Genomic DNA, 21,880 nt, shown 5'->3' on the forward strand with positions numbered 1-21,880 from the left:
CATAATCAATAGAAGCCGAAAAATCTGATTTTCGATTAAATGCACAGCCCTAGCTGCTTGTATTAAAGGACAAAATTGTATTGCAAATAATATATAAATATATTTATAAATGAAAAACTTTTATACAATAATTCTTTTGCTGTGAAGAAAAATATAAAATTGTGTATGGAAAACATCGTCAATGCACGGAGACATCAAATTGTACTGAATCAATAGCATGATTATTATAACCAAACCGTGAGACCAGTGTAGGTTCACACCTCTATTATATATATTCAGTAATTAGTTCTGTTTAGTTATGTGCTTTAGTTCTATTTATATAGTATATAACTTCTTTATTTTTTCAAAATAATATTTTTCTGTTTCTGCTTCTTTTCAAGTAAATGAGATAAATGTATTTATTAACTGGGTTATTCAAATATAAGCATATTTTTCATTTTAAGTGAAAAAAAAGACCTTTAACTATACAGCACCATTACAACACATGATATATAATTATAATATTATGTGCTTAAGTATTTTTTTTTTAAAGAAATAATTATTTTATTCAGCAAGGACACAAATTAAATTGATCTAATGTGTCAGAAGAAATGTAAAAAGAAAGAAAAAAAACTTTTTTGATCAGTGAACTTTGAAATAAATGATCACTTGGTCTCCTTAGTACACATCTTCTTATAAACATTAAATAAATAATACCTACCTCAGAGTTTTGAACATGACACAACTGAACTTGCTCTGTTTTCGTTCTTGTCATTCATTCATGTCCAGCTTGATCCACGAATTATCCAGCCCTTTCTGACGGAATGCCGTGAAACCATTACCAAATTGGATAATCAGAACATGAAGGCCATCAAAGGTCTTGAGGACAGATTGTATGCGCTTGACCAAATGATCGCAAGCTGTAAAAAGCTGGTCAACGAACAGAAGGAACTTGCTCAGGTAAGCTTCTCTCATTCTTATAATCAATATAAAACAGGAACGTATTTTACACAATCTCTACACAAGATCCATCTTAAACTCTCTCATTCATACACACTCATATGTTGTGGCCAATTTTGTTTACTCAATTCACCTACGTCTTTGGACTGTGGAGGATCTGGAGGAAAACCACACTAACAAGGGGAGAACATGCAAACTCCACACATAAATGCCAACTGTCCCAGCCGGGGTTCGAACCAGCAACCTTCTTGTTGTGAGGCGACATTGTTAACCACTGAGCCACCGTGCCACCTCATTTACTTAAACTCAATGCTGTGAACCTAAAAACAGTGCTACTGTGAATTTCTTTAGGAAGCTAGTCTTCTTCATGTGTTCTGCTTTGACGTCCACTAGGGATTTCTTGCCAATCAGAAGAGGGCTGAAAACCTGAAGGACACCTCGGTGCTTCCTGACCTGTGTCTGAGTCACGCCAACCAGCTGATGATTATGCTGACCAATCACAGGAAGCTACTAGACATCAAGCAGAAGTGTACCACTGCCAAACAGGAGCTCGCCAACAACCTTCAAGTTCGACTCAAGTAAGAGCAATGGTTTTTTCAGTTTGTTTATTTTTTTGCCCAGTGGTTTGGGTATTTTTAAAAGATTAGTTCAGTTATAATTTACTTAACCCCTTGCAATAGTATCTTTCTTACTTCAGTGGAAATGAATGTATGGTTTTTGCAGAACACACACGCAAGATTTTTCTCTATACAGTGGACTTTTAAGCTGTTTACTGGTTTGAGCCTCCAAATTGCAGTTTCAAAAAGCCCTGATACAGAATAAGGCTCTTAACTACTGAAATAGTTGATCATTTACTTAAAATTAGGGCTGTCAAATGATTAAAAAAAATTGCCGTAATTAATCACACTTTTTTAATTAATCATGATTAATCACTAAACACCATATTTATTACAAAAATTAAAACACAGGCATTTAAGTGCCATTCGAATTTATGAAACATGAGGGCTCATAGACACAGTTTAAAGGCAGAGAAATGGGCTGTCTTTGACCACTTACGACGTCATTGCCTCTTTCACTGAGTACATTTACATGGACACCAATGCTCCACTTTTATGATTAAGATAATGCTGATTAAGAGTCAACCATTTAAACAGCGATTTTTGATTACCTTAATGGAAATGCGTAGGTTTTTCTTTTCGTCCGCCATGCGTAGGGCCAGACGGAATCTGCGGACGTTTTTTGCTATTTCTGCGTAGAATTTTGGTAAAAATCTGCGGATTTCTGCGGAATTATTTTGGGAGTATCCAGCGGAGTATCATAACTTACACTTTAATATATTAAAAAGTAATAAATTACTAAATAAGAACTGAATAAATTCCGATTTACACATTTACTCAAGTAAATAAACAGAATTTATAATGGGCTAAAAAACTGCAGAAAATCTGCGGAATTCTGCTCGTGTAGATTCCACGTGGACCTAGCCATGCGGTATCAAATTCCATAAAACATCCTGAATGAAAATATGCTGAATGAGAGTGAACTGCTGAACTGCAGTTAAAGAATAAAGAATAAAAATAAAACACAAAATTGCATGAAACTTTGGAGGAAACGCAGGATAGCTGGTGATGTGACATTAGTTGTTTTATACTAAAACTTTCCTCCTAAAAGCGCGTCTTTGGTCTTATCCAAATTTCTTTGCACGTTAAACACACGCAGAGCCGGAGGAAGCTGAACTGGCGCTCTAGGCAACCGACAATCACGTCGCCCTCAATGCCAAAGTGACCGGTTTGCAGATGAAAGTTATGACCGAGAGGGAGGGGTGGGTGTAGCGGATGAAAGTAAGGACTGGGGAGTTCGCTCACTATTTTGCTGCCCAACGCGGCCGCGTAGGTCGCCTCTATGCACGCGCCGTCCCTGAACACACGTCGGCCCCAAACAGAAAATAAAAAAAAAACTGCAACTGCGTTATTTACGCAGTTTTTTTTTTAAAGCGTTAAATATTTCAAATGAATCACATGCGTTAACTTGCTAATTTTGACAGCCCTTCTTAAAACTAATAAATATTTATATTCTTTTTAGCCACAAAATCTCATTTAGCACTAGCTCTGGGATTTTTATTGTTTAAAGAAAATGACAGATTGTTTCATTAGTTAAGACCTTGCTTTGCTAGTTATTTCTTGGTACGGATCATATTAATCCATTGGAAACTGCATTGAAACCTCAGTTTGAAAACTCAAACCACTGAGCACCACAGATGTCCATTATATGAAAAGGAATCCTGAAATATTTCCCTTATAAAACTTCAATTTCTTTTCAACTAAGATTTTAAAATTTGGATGACAAGGGCATGTATAATGATCAGGAAATTTTTATTTTGGTAGTGAACTCTTCTTTGGTTTACTGCAGGGGTTCCCAAAGTAGGGGTCGCAGGACAATGACAGGGGTCGCTTGGTGATTCAAAGAAAGTCAAATTAAAGGTGCAGTAGGTGATCTGCCTAAATGCTAACCAGTTAGCATTATTCCTCCCCTTTCGTCTAAAGCCACGCCTCCTGAATTTGCGAACGCTCACATTAAAGATGACAGAGACCCACTAGTTTATGTCAGTTGCCAGTTAGAAAACTTTGTAGTTCTTTATAATACTACAATTCCCAATGAAAAACTTTATTATATCTAGCTCGTTTTCAGTTATGTAGTTAGCAAGCAAAACCTGTCATCAGTCTCACCCATCACTCTCATGCGCTTTGACCTAAAGCGACTACTGTATGCTTGGTGGTCAGGCTGCAGGAATAACACTCATTACTACGCCATACTTGCATGCTATTTCAGAGTGTATATTCAGAGTAGCATGTTAAACAATATAGAGAGCGCCTCACAGGTTGTCATTGTTCAAAAATGAACCAATGTGAATATAAAGCCAACTTCACCTCAGTAAAGCAGGCTAGGCGGAATAGCGCTATTTAATGATGTTTTGTTGTTAAACTAAACAAAAATCTACATTATCGATGTTGTAAAAGGTTTCTTGACACTGAAAATAGTCACATCAATCGTTCACCAGTTTAAAATAGTTTTAAAACATATCATTACCTGTCTAAAAGAAATACTTCAGCCATGGTATCGTCCTTCCTCCAGCATGCAAAAGTATCTCCAATATTGATTCAGGATTTAAAAAAATTTGGATTATTATCAATTATTATCTTTAGAAATGTGCAGAAAAATTATTCTGTTAGACAGATACTGGGAAAATTTACAAGGCAGCTAATGCTTCAGGAGGACTAATAATTCTGACTTTAAAATTATATGTCATTTGCTAACTGGATTATGGTGTCTTCTCCATTAGATGGTGCTGCTACGTGATGCTTCACGCTGATCAGGATGGAGAAAAACTGCAGGCTCTCCTGAGGCTGCTGACGGAGCTGCTGGAGCGCGTGCGGGTTGTGGAGGCGCTCAGTACTGTGCCACAGATGTACTGTCTTGCTGTAGTGGAGGTGGTCCGGCGCAAAATGTTCATAGGACACTACAGACAAGTAAGAATCTGCTGCTTTACTTTGTGTGATTATAGGGAATGGATGTAATGCACACTGGGGTTTTTAAAGCTGAGTCAATATGAGCTACATTAACAATATTGGTACTGTTGTAGATTTTTTTATTCTATCTCAGAAAACTAACTTGCTCTTTATTTATTGTTTTTTCCAGTGGGCGAATGCTCTTGTCAAAGATGGAAAAAACCTCTATGAGGCGGAAAAAGTAAAAAGGGAAACCTTTGGAAAGCTATTCAGTAAGTTCTTGGTTGGCTTCTTTAAGTTTTGGAACAAAGATGGACAACTCAGTTAGGGGGTGTGTGTTATAAAATCTATTTTTTTTCTAATTAAAGAATAGGATATAGGTTTAGAATAACTAGCTGGGTTTCCATCACTCTGTGTTAATACCTATTTTGAAGTATTGAATTAGAGAAAAGTAATGGAAACAAAAACTAATAAAAAAAATAATAAAAAATTCACTAAAAAGTTTTTAATCTCGCTTGATGTAGTTTTGGAATTGTATGAAATTTTGTGGATAATAGGAGATGGAAAATGATTTGCAGAATAAACTCCAGTTAGCAAAAATTACACTCACGTGACTAATCAAATGTTTACTGTTGGTTACTGGGTTATCAACACTACAGTTAGCCACTCTAAGGGCTTGTCTCCCCTACCGTCTACTCCAACCACCCGCACTCACATTGCATTCGCACCTGAGCATGCTTATGTCATCGATGATGCACTATTCAGTAAGAAGCGCTCTCGCTCAGCACAGTGGAGATTTCTTTAGTTATATCGTTTAAATCCTTTAATATGCAGTGACATACAGTCAAACTGAACCATACCTGAGCCCGTTTCAGAGCACTCACATTTCTCAAACGATCCTCGAATGTGAGTGCGGCTTAACTAGTTTATAGAAACACGGCTAATTCACATTTAGTATTTGTTTTCTTTTTTTTTTTTACAAACTTTTTGAAAAGATTTTCTTTATTGTTGGATTGAAAACTCAGATTATGACTCTAAAATCTCAATTTTAACTTGGATTCTAATGCAGCGTGGATGAAGCATCAAGCGCGAGTGCTTTACATGTTAAGTAAATGCAAAGACGCAAATAGACATCCTGCGGCGCAAATTACGCAATTAGCACAAATGAAGCGGTGCTAGTTGAGCATTTTGCATGTTTGACACGACTCGCTTGAGTTGAAAAATCTGAACTTCAGTGGACATTTGTGTCACGTTAACCAATCAGAAGCTTTTTCTTGTAGAGGCGTAATTATGACATAGTGCCAGTTGTTGGTGTCCCGAGGGGAAAATCCTCTTGCCGACATCAAACAACAGTTCATCAAATTGGGCTCAGCTCAGTCGGAAGCATCACTGAAAGCTTCCATCATCCAGGTATAGTTTCTGGAGGAGTTGACAAACTCACAGAGCTGGGTGCACCTCTGAAAGGATCCCGTGGACACGGCGCCAAATGAATATATGCTGTTTTTCAGACTTCCTAAAGCACATAAACACAGCTAATCTCTCAATAAAATCCATGTTAGCCATGAAGCTAAGAGTTACCAGGCAGACAGAAGCCCTGCCCATTGAATTTGACGCGCTAATAAAGCAAGTAAACTCTTACACTCAAATATTGCAATTTATGTGAACACAGCTTAATAGAATTCAATGAGCTGCAAATGCTTTTGGACTCTCAAGCATTTTTATTTGTTTTTTGCAAACTGATAAATATTGCACACCCCAAATCTGAGCCCAATTTAATTGTCACAGTCTGAAGGAAATTGCTTTGAAAACAGTTGCTTTGTTTGTATCAGGGAAATCGTTTCTCAGAAATCGCTTGTTTCGAGGACTGGACTCATGGCCACCCTCTTCATTTTGCGTAAGTAGTCATGCATGTTTTTTTAGTATGCCTAGGGGATCTTTTAGCATTAATAAAGGTCTTTTTTGTTTCTCTGTTTAGACGCGAAAGCCTCGAAGGTTTGACTTTGAGCTTCCAGATATCTCTCTGAGTGACCTGCAGTATCTCAAGTCCTGTTGTCCTTCCGAGGTTCAGCCTTACCTCAGGTAAACGCTTCATATTGAGTCACAGATGTCTTTGTGTCTACAACCATTTTTGGTATAATATGCAAAATAGTTTTTCTGCATTTTTGAAGGCACTGAATTTTTTTGATCATGGCTAAATGTCAATGTGTAAAGTCTTTATTTGATGGCTGTTCTTTATTAAGGGTCCCCACACTGTGTGACTTTGAGCCTCTTAACCAGCATGTTGAGGTACTCCACCAGCTGGTTCAGGCAGCGCAGAGTGTAGACGAGATGTCACAAACTATCACGGACCTACTTAATGAACAAAAGGTATTTTGTGTTCACAATCTTTAAAATTTTCTAATATTATATAACTTTAAATATGGTATTAAAATCTTAAAGTGGCTTTTTAAAGTTTCATATTACAAAAAAAATTACAGACTTAAACAAGGTTCTTTTCTTGTAAATGAGCACTTTCACATGCATTTTTATTGCGATATAAAAGAGAAAAGACCAGTCATTATTTCTGTCATCTTGCAGCTTTACAAAATATGACTTTGATTTTCAAAATTGCTGTTTGTAGCATTGTGTATTACGTTTTGATTTTAACTTGCTGTATTGGTCTCATAGAATTCCTATAGCCAGAGTGCTCAAAGATCCACTGCGTTGACACCCAGATCTGAAAGCGCAATTGAAATCACCTCTACCTCCACCAAAACTTTGTCCACTCTTAGTTTAAAAGCACCGGACTGCCAACCCTTGGCGCTTCCTGGTCCACTGGAGGACCTGTCACCCGACAGCATAGATGCCCAGACTTTTGATTTTGAAACTATTGGCCATCCCAGCATGGATCCTGTATTACAGCAAGGCTCATTGGACTTGGATTCATTGGCAGAAAGTCCTGAGTCTGACTTTATGTCCGCAGTTAATGAGTTTGTTATTGAGGAGAATTTGCTGTCACCTAATCCTATTAGCGATCCCACAAGCCCAGAGATGATGGTGGAGTCTCTCTACTCCTCCGTCATAAATGCAATTGATAGCAAACGCATCCAGGACACTACCACCCTGGAGAAGGAAAATTCAAAGATTGCTGCGATCAAGCTATCAGCAGACAGGTATCGTTCTGCTGCCGAAGAGTCCCAGAACAATTTGAGAAAAGTTAAAGAAGACCTTTATCATTTTCGAGGTCTTGTTCTGAAAGAGCAACGGGACTTTGGATTCGCCCTGAAAACAATGACCACTGAGGTCCATAATGCTCTCAGTAATGTCAGTTACTCTCATGAAGAGGAGCTAAAAGAAACACAACAAACCCATCTCCAGAGTTTAAAAGAGGACCATGAAAAGCAGATACGAACACTGACAGAAGAGCTGGAGGGCAACCAGAAGATAGTCAAAGATGTCCAGAGAGCAATGCTGGAGTTGGAGGGGCTTGTGGAGCGCAAGGAAAAGGAAATATCTCAGCTGGAAAGTGAGAGGGAAAGATCTACGCAAGAACTGCAAGATCTTCACAAGCAAGCTGTGCAAAACCTTGAAGAGAAGATCTTAAAGCAAAGCGAAGAACTCAAATCTGCATTGCTGTCCAAGGATGAACTCGCTGGGCAATTGGAGAAGCTTCACTTTGAGATTGAGCATGGCCAGCAGAAAATCAGACAGGAGATGAAGAATGCTGAGAAGGTGCATCTTCAGGAACTGGAGACACGGTTGAACCAGCAACATGAAGCAGAACTGCAGACTTTCAGACTAGAAAAAGAAAGTGCGCTTGACAAGCTTGTCCAGGACAACTTGGTTAAGCTAAGAGATCTGATGGATTCCCATTCTGCCGAACTCAAGGAGCGTGATGGACGCTCAAAAGACATGGACGCTCGCATTACAGAACTTGCGGACGCTCGCTGCAAACTAGAAGTCGAGATGGCTCTTAAAGAGGCTGAAATGGAGGACATGAGACTCCAATACGAAGAAGCCAAAAGCACTCAGGAGGAGGTGTTGAAAGCAGAGTTTGCTACCCAAACAAGCACATTGAAGATGCAGATCGACACTTTAAGCTTGCAGCTTCATCAGAAGAATGAAGAGTATGAGGTTGGTCTGGCCGAGCTTCGAGCACTCATGAGGTTGGAAAAGGACCATTGCATCTCTGAACTCGTGGATCGGCACGAAGAAGAAAGCACGCTGCTTCGCCACGAGTTTTCAGCACTCAAGCAGAAGTCACAGGATGTGGAGAAAGACTGCGAGGAACGAGTCCTGAAGATCGAACGCGACTACAAGGACCGTGTCGATGCCTTACAGAGGGAAAAGGTGGAAGAACAGAGAGCTTTTCAGGAGAAAGTAGACGACCTACGGACAGTTATTGGGGACCTGCAGGCAGAGAACTCACTATTGTCTGGAAGGCTGGAGCAGGAGCGGGTGGAGGCCCTGCTGAGGGTGCAGGAGGAGAAAGAGGAGGCAGTGAAAACTGCGTTACAAGAGGCCTTAAGAGACATTCAACTTCAAAAAGAGGAGACGGAGACGAGACTGTTAGGACAAATTGAACTACTTGAAAAGCAGCTCAAAGACAGACAATCCACTGATACGTAAGTAAAAGCAAAGTCGTGACTTCAGTTTCTTATGTTAGCTTTACATTGAAAAAGTGATAAAAGATATACTCTAGCCGTTCAAAGCTTAGGGAAGGTTAACCTGTTAAATGGGCAATGTATAGGATTGACCAAGTGGTTGAACTAGGAATTGCAGTCCAAATTCAAAACATTGTAAATTTTTTTTAATTAATTGAATTTCTTTTGGCCTCTCCACCAACAACTCAAAGCAAACGGAAGCTGCCAGACAAAAACAACAACAACAGGAGAAACAATGTCTGATTATTGAGCCTTATGTTTGTAAGCTGCTCAGCTTATAGTTACGCTTGTAATGGTTATATTTTAAACAAATTGAAAACTAATTTTTATGAATTTTGGAGGCAGCTACTGTCCTTTGGAGGTCATATTTTCAGTCGAGCACACATACATTTAGGTGCCCTTCAGGACTGAAATAAAATGCGGTGTGCTGAAATATTATTGAGTAAACTGGTAGTGGGCAGGATATAGAGACCAAAACAAAGACAGACATTCCAACATGGAATGCATATTTACATATATAATAACTGGTTGTAACAACTGACTTTCATATAAACGAGTATGTTCTCTTAGCTTGTTTTGTTGATGTAGTACTCGCAAAAGAAGATTTTTTGTGATATCTGTCTTAAATTTAAACCTCAGGCTTTTATTTGAAATAAATTTAGGGTGAACCGAATTTAATGTACAGTTGAAGTCAGAATTATTAGCCCCCTGTTGATTTTTTTTGTTGTTTTTTTTCCTTTTTTAAAAATTCCCAAATGATATTTGTTTGGCAAGAAAAAAAGCAGTTTAGATTTTTTTTAAACATTTTAAGGTAAAAAACATTAGCCCCTTTAGGCTATATTGTTTTCCGATAGTCTACAGAACAAACAATCATTATACAATAGCCGCGTTTCCACTATCGCACCTAAAGCGAGTGAGTTAGGGCGAGCCAAGGCCAGTCGCGTTTCCACTGTTACTTTCGGGGCCTAATCGGGTCAAAGCGGGGCTTTCTTGGGGCCAGCGGCCGGCCTTTTTCGGCCCGCCGAATACCTTGGGCCAAAGAGGGCCAGCTGGGGCTTCGGGCCGGAGTGAAAGGAGAGTCGGGCACAGTTTTCCGATCGCACATGAGTACATGCGCCAAACAAACAAATAAATAAATAAATAAGGGAAAGAAAACATCTAGCCTTATGGGGTCTTTTTGCGTATTATCGCCCTTATGTTTCCCTTTTAAATGTAAGGGTGTTGCATAAAATAATAAAGTTGTTTTAAATTATAGTAACATTCTTTGCTGTGTCCTCCTTGATGTTTCAATAAAGCATAATAATCTTTACACCATATTAAAGACACAGCAGAATGTAAAGGTTTTTGAGAGTTTTTGTTAAGTTTAAAAGGTGTGTTTGTGCACGTTTAGATGCCTTTATCTGTGTGTGAGACCGAGAAAAATAATTCAGGGGGGCTAATAATTCTGACCTCAACTGTATATGTGTGTGTTTTTTATTGCTTTACTTTTTCATTCATTCATTTTTTTTCGGCTTATTCCCTTTATTAATCTGGGGTCGCCACAGCGGAATAAACCACCAACTTATCCAGCATATGTTTTACGCACCGGATGTCCGTCCAGCTGCAACCCATCACTGGGAAACATCCATACACTCCCATTCACACTCATACACTACGGACAATTTAGCATACCCAATTCACCTATAGCCCATGTCTTTGGACTGCGGTTGAAACCGGAGCACCCGGAGGAAACCCACTACTCTCTACTTTTAATATACTAAATTTTAACAGGTTTCACTCTTTTAGTTATTTAACTTTTTATACCACAGACATCTGTGCAAGAAACTTTAAAGTATCTACTTTAAAACAAAACAAGAATGAGGATTGTATTTAAAAGATCCAGAATTACATTGATTTGAATTTACACTTTACTTTTGCAGTCTTAAGAATAAAGCACACTGATTCCAAAATTTTTGTCCATAATTTTTGCATGGTAAAAAATAAATTCAACCTCACGTTTTGTAAATTGTATTGACACACTGCCTTTAAAATTTTCGTCCATCATAATAAAAATTGAACCAGGTGTGTCTTTGCATCTTATATAGTGATATAGAGGTGTTTTTTTTTATAATTATTTTTTCGGGGTTTTCACCTTTATTGTCATAGGACAATGGATATTTTACAGACAGGAAAGTGTGGGGAGCAGAGATAGGGGAAGGATCGGCAAAGGACCTCGAGCAGGGAATCGAACTCGGGTCGCTGTGAGCACCTTGGTGCTTTGTGTCGACGCACTAACCACTAGGCTATTGGCGCCAACTTGAGGTGTTTTGACTTTTTAGAGCCACCATACGAGCAAAAAGCTGAACACAGAATGCCGTCATTTAAGCTACTGATAACTTTGACAAACACAGTGCATATAATAAGACAGAATGCGCCGGACAGTTAAGAACCCCTATATGCTGGATTCAGTGACTGACTCTCTCCTGCAGCAGCTTGATATGTTTCTGTGTGTGTATGTGTGTTTGTCCATACATTTGACGTACTACCCAGATAGGGGAAGGATCGGCAAAGGACCTCGAGCCGGGAATCGAACTCGGGTCGCCGTGAGCACCTTGGTGCTTTGTGTCGACGCACTAACCACTAGGCTATTGGCGCCAACTTGAGGTGTTTTGACTTTTCAGAGCCACCATACGAGCAAAAAGCTGAACACAGAATGCCGTCATTTAAGCTACTGATAACTTTGACAAACACAGTGCATATAATAAGACAGAATGCGCCGGACAGTTAAGAACCCCTATATGCTGGATTCAGTGACTGACTCTCTCCTGCAGCAGCTTGGTATGTTTCTGTGTGTGTATGTGTGTTTGTCCATACATTTGACGTACTACCCAGAGACATTATAATCGAAAGCATCACATAAACACGGCCAAAATCTGTTATAATTCTATGGTACTGCCAGTGTCTGTTCAAGATTTGTTTACTTGCGTGAATGTGTGAACTATCAAAAGCAATGCATCAAAATTTAACTAATTTGCTGAAATGAATTTTGCATTTCGTGCATAGTGGAGCTCTTTGATAATGAGCTGAACTTTCCTTCCTCTTGTGCAGTATTGGATGAACACAATATGTAGCATATTCCTTTTTCTACTTTGAAGAGAGAAGAACAAAGTATCACTGCTTGAACTGACTCCGAAATATTTAGTTTTTTTTTGTAATGGAATAATTAATACGCATCAGACTCAGTGTGCAATGTTCGTTTACGCGATGACTTTTTCACATATGAATAATAAAAAAAAAACTCTTATAAAATTTTAAACTTCAGTGTGCAAAGACATTTACACTCAAAAAACAGCATAACCGTGTAAACTTTTTCTTTTGTCGCAGTTTCATTTTCAGCATCGTTACTCCAGTGCCACACGGACACGGTCCTTCAGAAATCATTCTAATATGCTGATTTGCTGCTCAAGTAAAATGAAATATTAATGTTTAAAAAGGAGTTATGCAAAAGCAGTGTTGCACATTTATGTGGAATTAGGTATTCACGTTTTGCTTAAAAATGTGTTGGTTCTTTTGATTATTTTCTTTCTTGTTGATTTGCTTCTAAAATAAACCTCCCAACTCAAGCTTCTTCCAAGGTCAAATGAAATGACACTGAAACAGCACTGCTATAATCCACTCAGATGAAAGCTTCTACCTCAAACTCTGGAGTTAATTAAATGCCGAATACACATGCATTCATTTACAGTTTCTGATTTCTTTCACTCGTGTGAATAATTAGCGCGTCAAAAAGAACCAACAAAAACTGTAAACCGTTTCATTAAAACATTTCTTAAGTCGAAATTAGCAAGCAACGTGATAACCCTGTTACATGCGCCAGTAAAATGAGGATTAATTAAAAACAGAAAACAGATTTGTGCTCAAGTCTTACGCCAATCCCGCTAAATTGGAGGTTTCTGAATATTTATTTATTTATTTATTCTGTTTTACCAGTAAGAAATGCTTTAGAAATAGTCCCAGTGTTTGATGATTTAGGCTAATAATAAAGACTGTATGTTTATAAACCCTGGAAGAAGCAAACCATGAAGGTTTGAAACTCTAGAAATGTATTATATTTTCTTCATTTATTTAGATTCCTCCTAGTGTCAGTACATAAGCTGCTGTTTTTAATTTGCTTTTTATTTATTCTTTTGAAAAAAAGCATGATCTGGAGTACTGGTTAAGGAAAGCAGGTTCATCTCTTATATCTGTGGGGTCTATTCTCACATGTGTTTCTGTGTTTCAGAGTGGCATCTTCTGCTGAGCAGACAGAGGCCGGTGTTCAGGCTGAAACTGCAGTATCACTGGACAGTGGCCAGTGGACTGAGGAGAGGGCATCACTCTTGGCCAAACTAGAGCTCCTGGAGCGCACAAAGAATGAGGAGATGCAGAACCTGAAGACCTCACTAATTGCTGAGCAGCAGGTTAGTATTAAAGAAAAGTCTAATTACAGGATTGTTTTTTGTTTTCATTCCATTTAAAAAGCACCTATTTTACCCATTTCACACGATGTAAGATAGGACTTTAGTCTCTAGAATGTGTCTGTAAAGTTTAATCTCAAAATACCCATCAGATTATTTATTATAGAATTATAGAACCCATTTTGGTGTCTGAGGACTATGTAGCTGTTTTTGTAGCCTGTGTTTTTAAATCCAAATGAGCTGGTTCTCCCTGCCCACCGCTCCCGCGCTTCTTATGCATTATGTCAGATAAACAGCAGTCAGTGACAGAGGCAGACACGAATGAAGCTCAAATACAACTAATTAGTCAAAAATACTAAGTAAGTTTATTTGATGTATTTGCGGTGGAGTTTTTCAAGCCTTTCTGCAATGATGAGTCACACACAAATGCCATTTGCAGTACACAAACACACATATGCACATTTCCTGACACCATGCTGCCATGGTGATAATAGCAGTTAAGAATTACAAAAGTGATTTTACTCTATTATAAACATGCTCTGTTTTAAAACCTTGTAAACTTGTCAAATTTATTATTGATGTGCAGATGGTCACAGAGTGTTGCAACATGTTTAAATCCTAGTTTTTTTTTTTGCAAAATATGTTCTGTGGACTTGTATATACATGTTATTATAGAGACATGGCACGTGTCAATCAATTTGGTGGGTGGGGAAGCCGCACTCCTGCATCATGTTGTGGTGGGCCTCAAAATGGGAGGGATTTGGATCCTATTTTAACGTCAGGAAATTAAAAAAGAGACTTTTTGTGTTTCTATTACTCCAATATGACAGTAGACACACTATATCTACACACAACAGCTTACAAAAATGATTTTCATCATAGGTGCCCTTTAATGTTCTGAGAAACCAAATATCATGGCATAAAGGATGAAAGCTGGCCTCATAGTTTTTGATTTTGGTACAGTGTGCAGTTCTGACAAATTGATTTATCAACATATTTTGCAGGATTTTTAAAAAGTTTTTTTTATATTACTCGCTGAATGTTTTTGTTGTTGTTGTTCTTTTTTGGTTTTGTGTAAAGAATCACATTATATTATATATTTATATTACAGTGCAAGTGGAGATCCAGATCTCTTTTTTAAAATGAATAATTTTTTTTTATTATCATTAAAGAATGTTTTTAAATTTCCATCCTGAGAGTAGTAGTAATTTGTAAAAAAAAAAATATATATATATATATATACATCATACATTTATATATATATATATATATATATATATAAATATATATATATATATATATATATATATATATATATATATATATATATATATATATATATATATATACATACAGTTGAAGTCAGAATTATTAGCCCCCTTTTGATTTTTTTTTTCTTTTTTTAATATTTAACAAATGATGTTTAACATAGCAAGGAAATTTTCACAGTATGTCTGATAACATATTTTCTTGTGGAGAAAGTGTTATTTGTTTTATTTCGGCTACAATAAAAGCAGTTTTAAATTTTTGTAAAACCAATTTTGGGACAAAATTATTAGCCCCTTTAAGCTATTTTTTTTTCTTTAGTCTACAGAACAAACCATCGCTATACAATAACTTGTCTAATTACCCTAACCTGCCTAGATAACCTTATTTACCTAGTTAAGCCTTTAAATGTCACTTTAAACTGTACAGTAGTGTCTTGAAAAATATTAAGTAAAATATTATTTACTGTTATCATAAATATAAATAAAAATAAATAAAAATTGGGGCCTAAATAAGCCTAAAACCCAAACCAATGTTTAAGAATAAAATAAACCTGAATAATAAAAGAAAAATCATAACTGTTTATAATTGTTTATCATTATTTTTTACTTTTAGATATGGCAAAAGGCCATGTGACTAAGAAAAGCTACTGTAAAAGGATTCAGATTTTTAAAACATGATCATAATCTAACATCCTCATCATGAGCAGAAAATAACGGATTAAAAAATTTGTTATGTTGAGAAAAAAACATAACTTTATTTAAACTATATAAAATAATATATTTTGTACATAATATTTTATAAATGTACTCTTAAAAGTTGTCATTTTACCATGTGTCATGTTTTTCACTTCTAGACAAACTTCAATACCGTTCTGACTCGGGAGAAACTAAAGAAAGAACAAATCATCAGTGATCTCACAGAGAAGCTGAAAAGCGTGACGCAGCAGCAAGAGAAAGATAAAGGTAAACAACATCTTATATCCATTATTTCAGAAGATTTTCAGCTAACTAACCCTGAAATAGTCGGTGCAAACAATAAAGATAATTTGGTAACGCTTTACAATAAGATTGTATTAGTTCATGTATTTACTAACATGAACAAACAATCAACAGTACATTTATTACAGTATATAATCATCTCTGTTTTCAGTAGTTAAAGAAAATAGTCATTCATTGACACAGTAGTTCATGTCATAGTGCATTAACTAATGTTAACAAGCATGACTTTGGATTTGAATAATGCATTGGCAAATGTTGAACAATGATTATTAATAAATGCTTTTTCATTATAAATTCATGTTGTTAAGCCTTATGTTATGTTGGGGAATTTCCATCCACTATGGGGTGCTGTTGAGTCTGAATTTGGCCACATACTTCTCTGTTCTTCAGAAAACAGATTTTTGGTGACATATTATTTTGACATTTATTTTGGGAACATGCTTTTAAAATGTTATGCTTATGCACCATATAACTCCGTATTAAATCTAGAAATGGTCATTATAATGGAAGTAATTGGGACAAAAACATTCAAAAAAACCTTCCTTAATTTTTCTTCGGCTTAGTCCCTTTTTTTATCAGGGGTTGCCACAGTGGAATGAACCACCAACTTATCCAGTATATGTTTTACACAGCAGTTGTCCTTCCAGCTGCAACCCAGTACTGGGAAACACCTATACACACTCACACATACACTTATACACTATGGCCAATTTAGTTCATCCAGTTTACATGCACCGCATGTCTTTAGACTGTATATCGGTCCACAATTATCTTTTATATTGAAAATACGTAATTTGGTGTGCTTTTTTCCACCGAAATCAGCAATGTTCAGAAATTGATGTTTAAAGAGTCAAAGTTCTGCATTTTTAAAAACAAGTTTAGAATTTGGTGTCAGGACTGAGGTTGATTAACAGATTTTTGCAGAAAAAAATAGTTTTAAGGTCCCATGAAATTAAACTAAAGTTTTTTTTAGATGTCATTATCAGTATTGTTAGTTTCTAGGATATCTATAATCTAGTGCACACCAAAACAGTGACAAAATTCAAGTTTAGGCGATATAAACCTGATATAAACATGTAAAGCTTGTTGTTTGTCACTTATGCCTGAATGAAGCAATGCTCTTATTCATGTCACCTCATACTTCAGTTTCTCATCAAATCATAACTGATCAAATTCTCTCTAGTATCTGACATGCTCCGCCCCTTTCAAGACGCTCTACATTTGATGCGCTTGAGCTCGATCGCTAAATGCTAATGGCTGTTTTTCAGTTAGAGGAAAAAAAATTTTTTTTAGATGGATAACGACAGCAAGAAGACAGCGATGTCAAGTTTACTGTCCTGCCCCCATACACTCTTCATTACAAACACCTCACATAAGCGGTAATTTGGGTTTTTTTTGTAACAAGTTTTTTTACAAATATAAATATTAAAAACTTTTAAGGGTTTGAAAGTTACGGCATAACTGCGTTCACACCGAAAGTGGCGAGAGTGTCAAAGTAACCGGAAGTCATTCATTTTCAATAGGAGCCATCGGCAAGGAGCGTATTCGTTGGTGTGGAGGTCAAGGAAATCAAGTCAACTATATGCGCTATGACAGTTCAACGGCAAACTAATTGGATGTAGAAGTCTATCATTCGAGAGGATTCCAGAGAACATAGTCCTGTGAACTTTGGTTCCAACCACAATTGTTCCCAAGGGTTTGATTATTGCGGTTGCCAGATATCCAATTATTTCCAATGTTTTCTTACAGGTTACTGGCGAGTTACTGATGTGCAGTAATGTTATTTATTAATGTATGATAGATAAAAAAAAAAAAAAACTGCAGGAATCTCGTGCTAACTATAACGACAATACAAAACAGTACTGCTGCTTCAGAACAGTTCAGAAATATGGACACATAATGGATAAGTGGAGCTAAGACACTCTACATAACAACCTGATCTTCCATTATTAAATGAATTTGATTAAAAAGTGTGCAAAGTTTTCAAGCTAGAAAGCATGTTTTATCTGGGAATGTAACTGATTTGCCGATATGCTGCAACAGCCCCTTTAAATATGCAGCCTGATCTCACGAGAAAACGTAAGTATTTTACGTTTTGCCAGTTTAGTGGCTAATTCGTACGAATTCGTACGAGTTCAGTCGTACGAAATGGTACGATTTTAAAAAGGAGGCGTGGCACCTGACCCCACCCCTAACCCCAACCGTCATTGGGGGATAAGCAAATCGTACTAAATTGTACGAATTAGATCGTACGCATTCATACGAATTAGCCACTAAATGAAATAGTTACGAATTGCCGTGAGATTGTGTTGAGATATGAGATCAATTTCGCGAATTTTGAGCGAAGCAGTTAAGGCAGAGTTGCCGCCAGGGGGGCCAGAGAGAACTACTTTGAGGCTCTCGCTGCCTTCGGTGTGAATGCACAGCAAAAGTCTTGTGAAATTTGTCCATACACAAGGGTTAACTGACATTAACTATTAAAACCTTATTGTAAAATGTGTCCAATAATATTTCATATATTTATTTGATGTTTCCTTGCAGGCCTGATTGAAACACTTTCAGAGGACCGTGCCTCTATCCTCCAGGAGAAGAAGCAGCTGGAGGAGGAACTCAACCGTCTGAGAAGCACCGTCCTCGTCTCTTCGTCCTTCTTTCCACCCAATCCCATCGTCCCTGTGGTGGCGGAGGCTCACGGCGCTTGTGGTCCTGCACAAGTGGACGCTCTCTCTCCGTCCTTCCCTGACCCAGAGAGACTGATATCCATGGCTGCGTTCAGAGACGAGGAGAGGGTGGAGTCTGCAGTGGAGGCCAGCATGATGACAGTGCAGTAAGCGTTTGCGGGTCAAATATTCATCACACCGCTAAAATAATTAGATATATTTATTAAATATAATAAAATAATAAAGCCTGAATAACACCAAACATTTCTTAAGCTGTCCGAGTTTCTACAGCATGCTGAGTTAGTTGTTAAGAAGTGATTGATTTTATACTAGTATGAGCTGAATAAGCTGAAGGAGATGGTAGGAATGGTAACACTTTAGTTTTGGTCACGATTCATGCTACTGGCTTATTACCGGTCTATTATTAAGACTGTTCATTCATAGTTATAAAGTATGTCCTGCATCTCTAATCCTACCCAAAACCTAAACACAGCTTCCACCTTGCTAATTATTAATAACTGGCTAATTAGTAGTGTATTTAGCTAGTATTGTTAGTTATTGGTTTGTTAATACCATGAGCTCTGATTTCTTTTGCCTTTGTCACGATGACGGTGCATTAAATTTTTTTTTTTTTAGGGTGCTAGAATATTGACCTTACAATGGACTTTTAAACAATTTTTGTAAAACAAAAACTAAAGCTTTTATTCCAGCCAACCTAAAAAAAAAAGACTTTCTTCAGAGGAAAAAATATTGAAGGAATTACTGTGAAAATTTGTAGGATTGCTATTAATTTTGACTTCAACTGTATTTGCTTTACAACAGAATGAGGTTTTAGTTTGCAGGTTTTGAACTTAATTGTAGGCAAACATATACAAATTATAAATAGAAAAAGATGTTTATTATGGTAAATCAAGCATTTTCATCATTATTATGAATAATTTAACAATAATAATTATTATTATTACTCATGCATTTTATAGTTTGGCGTTTTTACTCTAATGTAGTGATTTCTATGATTTTTTTTGCCATAAATCTAAATTTATACATGGGTACTACTAGGTAGATGGATCTCTGTATAGGCATATTTGAAAAAACATATTCTAATGTATAATTATTAAAATATTAAACAATTTTATTGATATTAAAAATTAATTTAACATATAAATGCATCTTAATCTTAATATAGTTTGTTATTAAATTTAAATATTTATTCATACCACAAATTATGACAGTTACTTTTATTCAACCAGCAAGTTTTTTGTTTGTTTGTTTTTTTTACCGCAAATGACATTGACTTCTGCCAAAACACAAAAAGAAAAATGTAAAAGAGGTGTCTGTCTGGAGAAAAATAAATATTTCTCAACTTTTATTTACATTTGAACCAAAACTTTGAGTCATTATTTACCAGGGGTATGAATAATTTCATAACTGTATATGTTGGAACAACAGAACGGAGCCTGAAAATTCATCCATAGTTATTAAAAAATATTTGATAATTATATTAATTTGATAGTTATATTAATTTATTAAGTTAGGAGAATCGACCTTGTTTTGTAGACCTTGTCTTTTAAAGCAGCTGAATGTATTCGAGACAGGAAAGCAGTGTAGATCAGATAGAAGAGGAGAGATGTGAGTCCAGTCATTGCTTTAGGTGAGGAATGTTTCCTTTCATGAAAAACACGTACTCTTTTACACTACTTGACAAAAGTCTAGTTGTTGACCTTAGTTGTAAAAGCAACAAATAATTACTTGACTTCTAGTTGATCATGTGGAAAAGTGGCAGAAGGTCGATTTTTCTGATGAATCATCTGTTGAACTGCATCCCAATCATCACAAATACTGCAGATTGTGCACAAGACCTATTGGAACCCACATGGACCCACGATTCTCGCAGAAATCAGTCAAGTTTGGTGAAGGAAAAATCTAGGTTTGGGTTACATTCAGTATGGGGGTGTGCGAGAGATCTGCAGAGGGGATGGCAACATTAACAGCTTGATATATTAAGACATTTGTGCTGCCCATTACATTACAACCCACAGGAGAGGGCAAATTCTTCAGCAGGATAGCGCTCCTTCTCATACTTCAGCCTCCACAACAAAGTTCCTGAAAGCAAAGAAGGTCAAGGTGCTCCAGGATTGGCCAGCCCAGTCACCAGAAATGAACATTATTGAGCATGTCTGGGGGTAAGATGGAGGAGGCATTGAAGAATAATCAAAAAAATCTTGATGAACTCTGGGAGTCCTGCAAGAGCGCTGTGTTTGTCATTCCAGATGACTATTAATGAGTTATTTGAGTCATTGCAGAGATGTATGGATGCAGTCCTCCAAGCTTATGGGAGTCACACACAATATTCATTCTTTTTCCAATGCCTCATTACTTTATATTCTGTACAGTACATTATTTCTGGGAAGTGACAAGACTTTTGTCCAGACAAAGTCAGACTTTGCTGTCCTAATTAAATAAATTAAAAATCAAGACATGATCTTATTTTGTTTAGGTAAAATAAACGTAATCTAGAGGTATTTGCCTTTCATATAAGCCACTTCTGATGCCAAATCAACTAGAAGTCAAGGTATTGTTCATTGTTTCTAAAACTTGGATGGGCGACAAGACATTTGTCAGGTAGTGAAGGTCTTATCAATGAAGCATCCTACTCTGTAATAGTTGATGAGGATTTACAAATCTTTGCACTTTGTGACATTCATTTTGTATATTTTAGCAGTGACAACTCTATGCTTTCTGAAGAGAAGCAGCGCATACTGATTTTGGAAAGGGTAATTTTACTTTTCTTTGTAATAAATATGCAGTGCTTCATTATGACTTTCATTATGAGTTTTTAATCATTTAATTTCTTTAACATATCCTGTTATATGCAACTATTCTTGTGTTTCAGACCTTGCATATGAAGGAGGAAGAGAACAAAAGACTCAGTCAAAGATTGGTAAATATATTAACATTAGTTGCATGCGAGTGTGTGCGCTTCACTCAAAAAATAACGTTTGCTGTTTGTTTAAACTAATTATTTAAATTTAGCTGAAACAATACAATTCCTGTTTTTTTTTTGTTTTTGTTTTTTGGACAACTTGTTTTATTTGTTTTATGGCAAATTGTTTTATGTTCATTCCACTTAAATTTGTAAAAAATAATAATTAAACATAATTCCTTCATGTTCTCCCAACTCAAATCGATTGTGTGGAACCCAGAATTTTTGTAATTCAATTTATAAGGAGGGCGCTGGTTCGAGTCCCGCCTGGGCCAGTTGACATTACTATGTGGATTTTGCATGTTCTCCCCGTGTCTGCGTGGGTTTCCTCCGGGTGCTCTGGTTTCCCCCGGAGTCCAAAGACATGCGGTTATTGAACAAACTAAATTGTCCGTAGTGTGTGTGAATGTGAGTGTTTATGGGTGTTTCCCAGTACTGGGTTACAGCTG

The 21,880-nt window shown here is 36.7% G+C and overlaps 1 protein-coding gene across 2 annotated transcripts in view; it reads left to right on the top strand.

Annotated features, from left to right (window-relative positions):
- Nucleotides 1-21,880, top strand: part of rb1cc1 (RB1-inducible coiled-coil 1) — a 36,618-nt gene that overhangs the window by 10,108 nt on the left and 4,630 nt on the right. Inside the window, exons 7-20 of one of the 2 annotated variants that reach the window (XM_087309973.1) lie at nucleotides 769-939; nucleotides 1,333-1,517; nucleotides 4,277-4,463; nucleotides 4,633-4,714; nucleotides 6,272-6,336; nucleotides 6,418-6,521; nucleotides 6,683-6,809; nucleotides 7,110-9,046; nucleotides 13,347-13,524; nucleotides 15,644-15,752; nucleotides 18,330-18,615; nucleotides 20,040-20,099; nucleotides 21,168-21,222; nucleotides 21,342-21,389. In XM_087309973.1, coding sequence (XP_087166099.1) covers nucleotides 769-939; nucleotides 1,333-1,517; nucleotides 4,277-4,463; nucleotides 4,633-4,714; nucleotides 6,272-6,336; nucleotides 6,418-6,521; nucleotides 6,683-6,809; nucleotides 7,110-9,046; nucleotides 13,347-13,524; nucleotides 15,644-15,752; nucleotides 18,330-18,615; nucleotides 20,040-20,099; nucleotides 21,168-21,222; nucleotides 21,342-21,389 — 3,594 coding nt within the window. The remainder of the gene's footprint in view (nucleotides 1-768; nucleotides 940-1,332; nucleotides 1,518-4,276; nucleotides 4,464-4,632; nucleotides 4,715-6,271; nucleotides 6,337-6,417; nucleotides 6,522-6,682; nucleotides 6,810-7,109; nucleotides 9,047-13,346; nucleotides 13,525-15,643; nucleotides 15,753-18,329; nucleotides 18,616-20,039; nucleotides 20,100-21,167; nucleotides 21,223-21,341; nucleotides 21,390-21,880) is intronic. The other variant, XM_087309974.1, reaches the window with a different exon arrangement.

The sequence above is a fragment of the Danio rerio genome, chromosome 24 (genome assembly GCF_052040795.2).
Source record: "Danio rerio strain M-AB ecotype USA chromosome 24, GRCz13ab, whole genome shotgun sequence".
Lineage (NCBI taxonomy): Eukaryota > Metazoa > Chordata > Actinopteri > Cypriniformes > Danionidae > Danio > Danio rerio.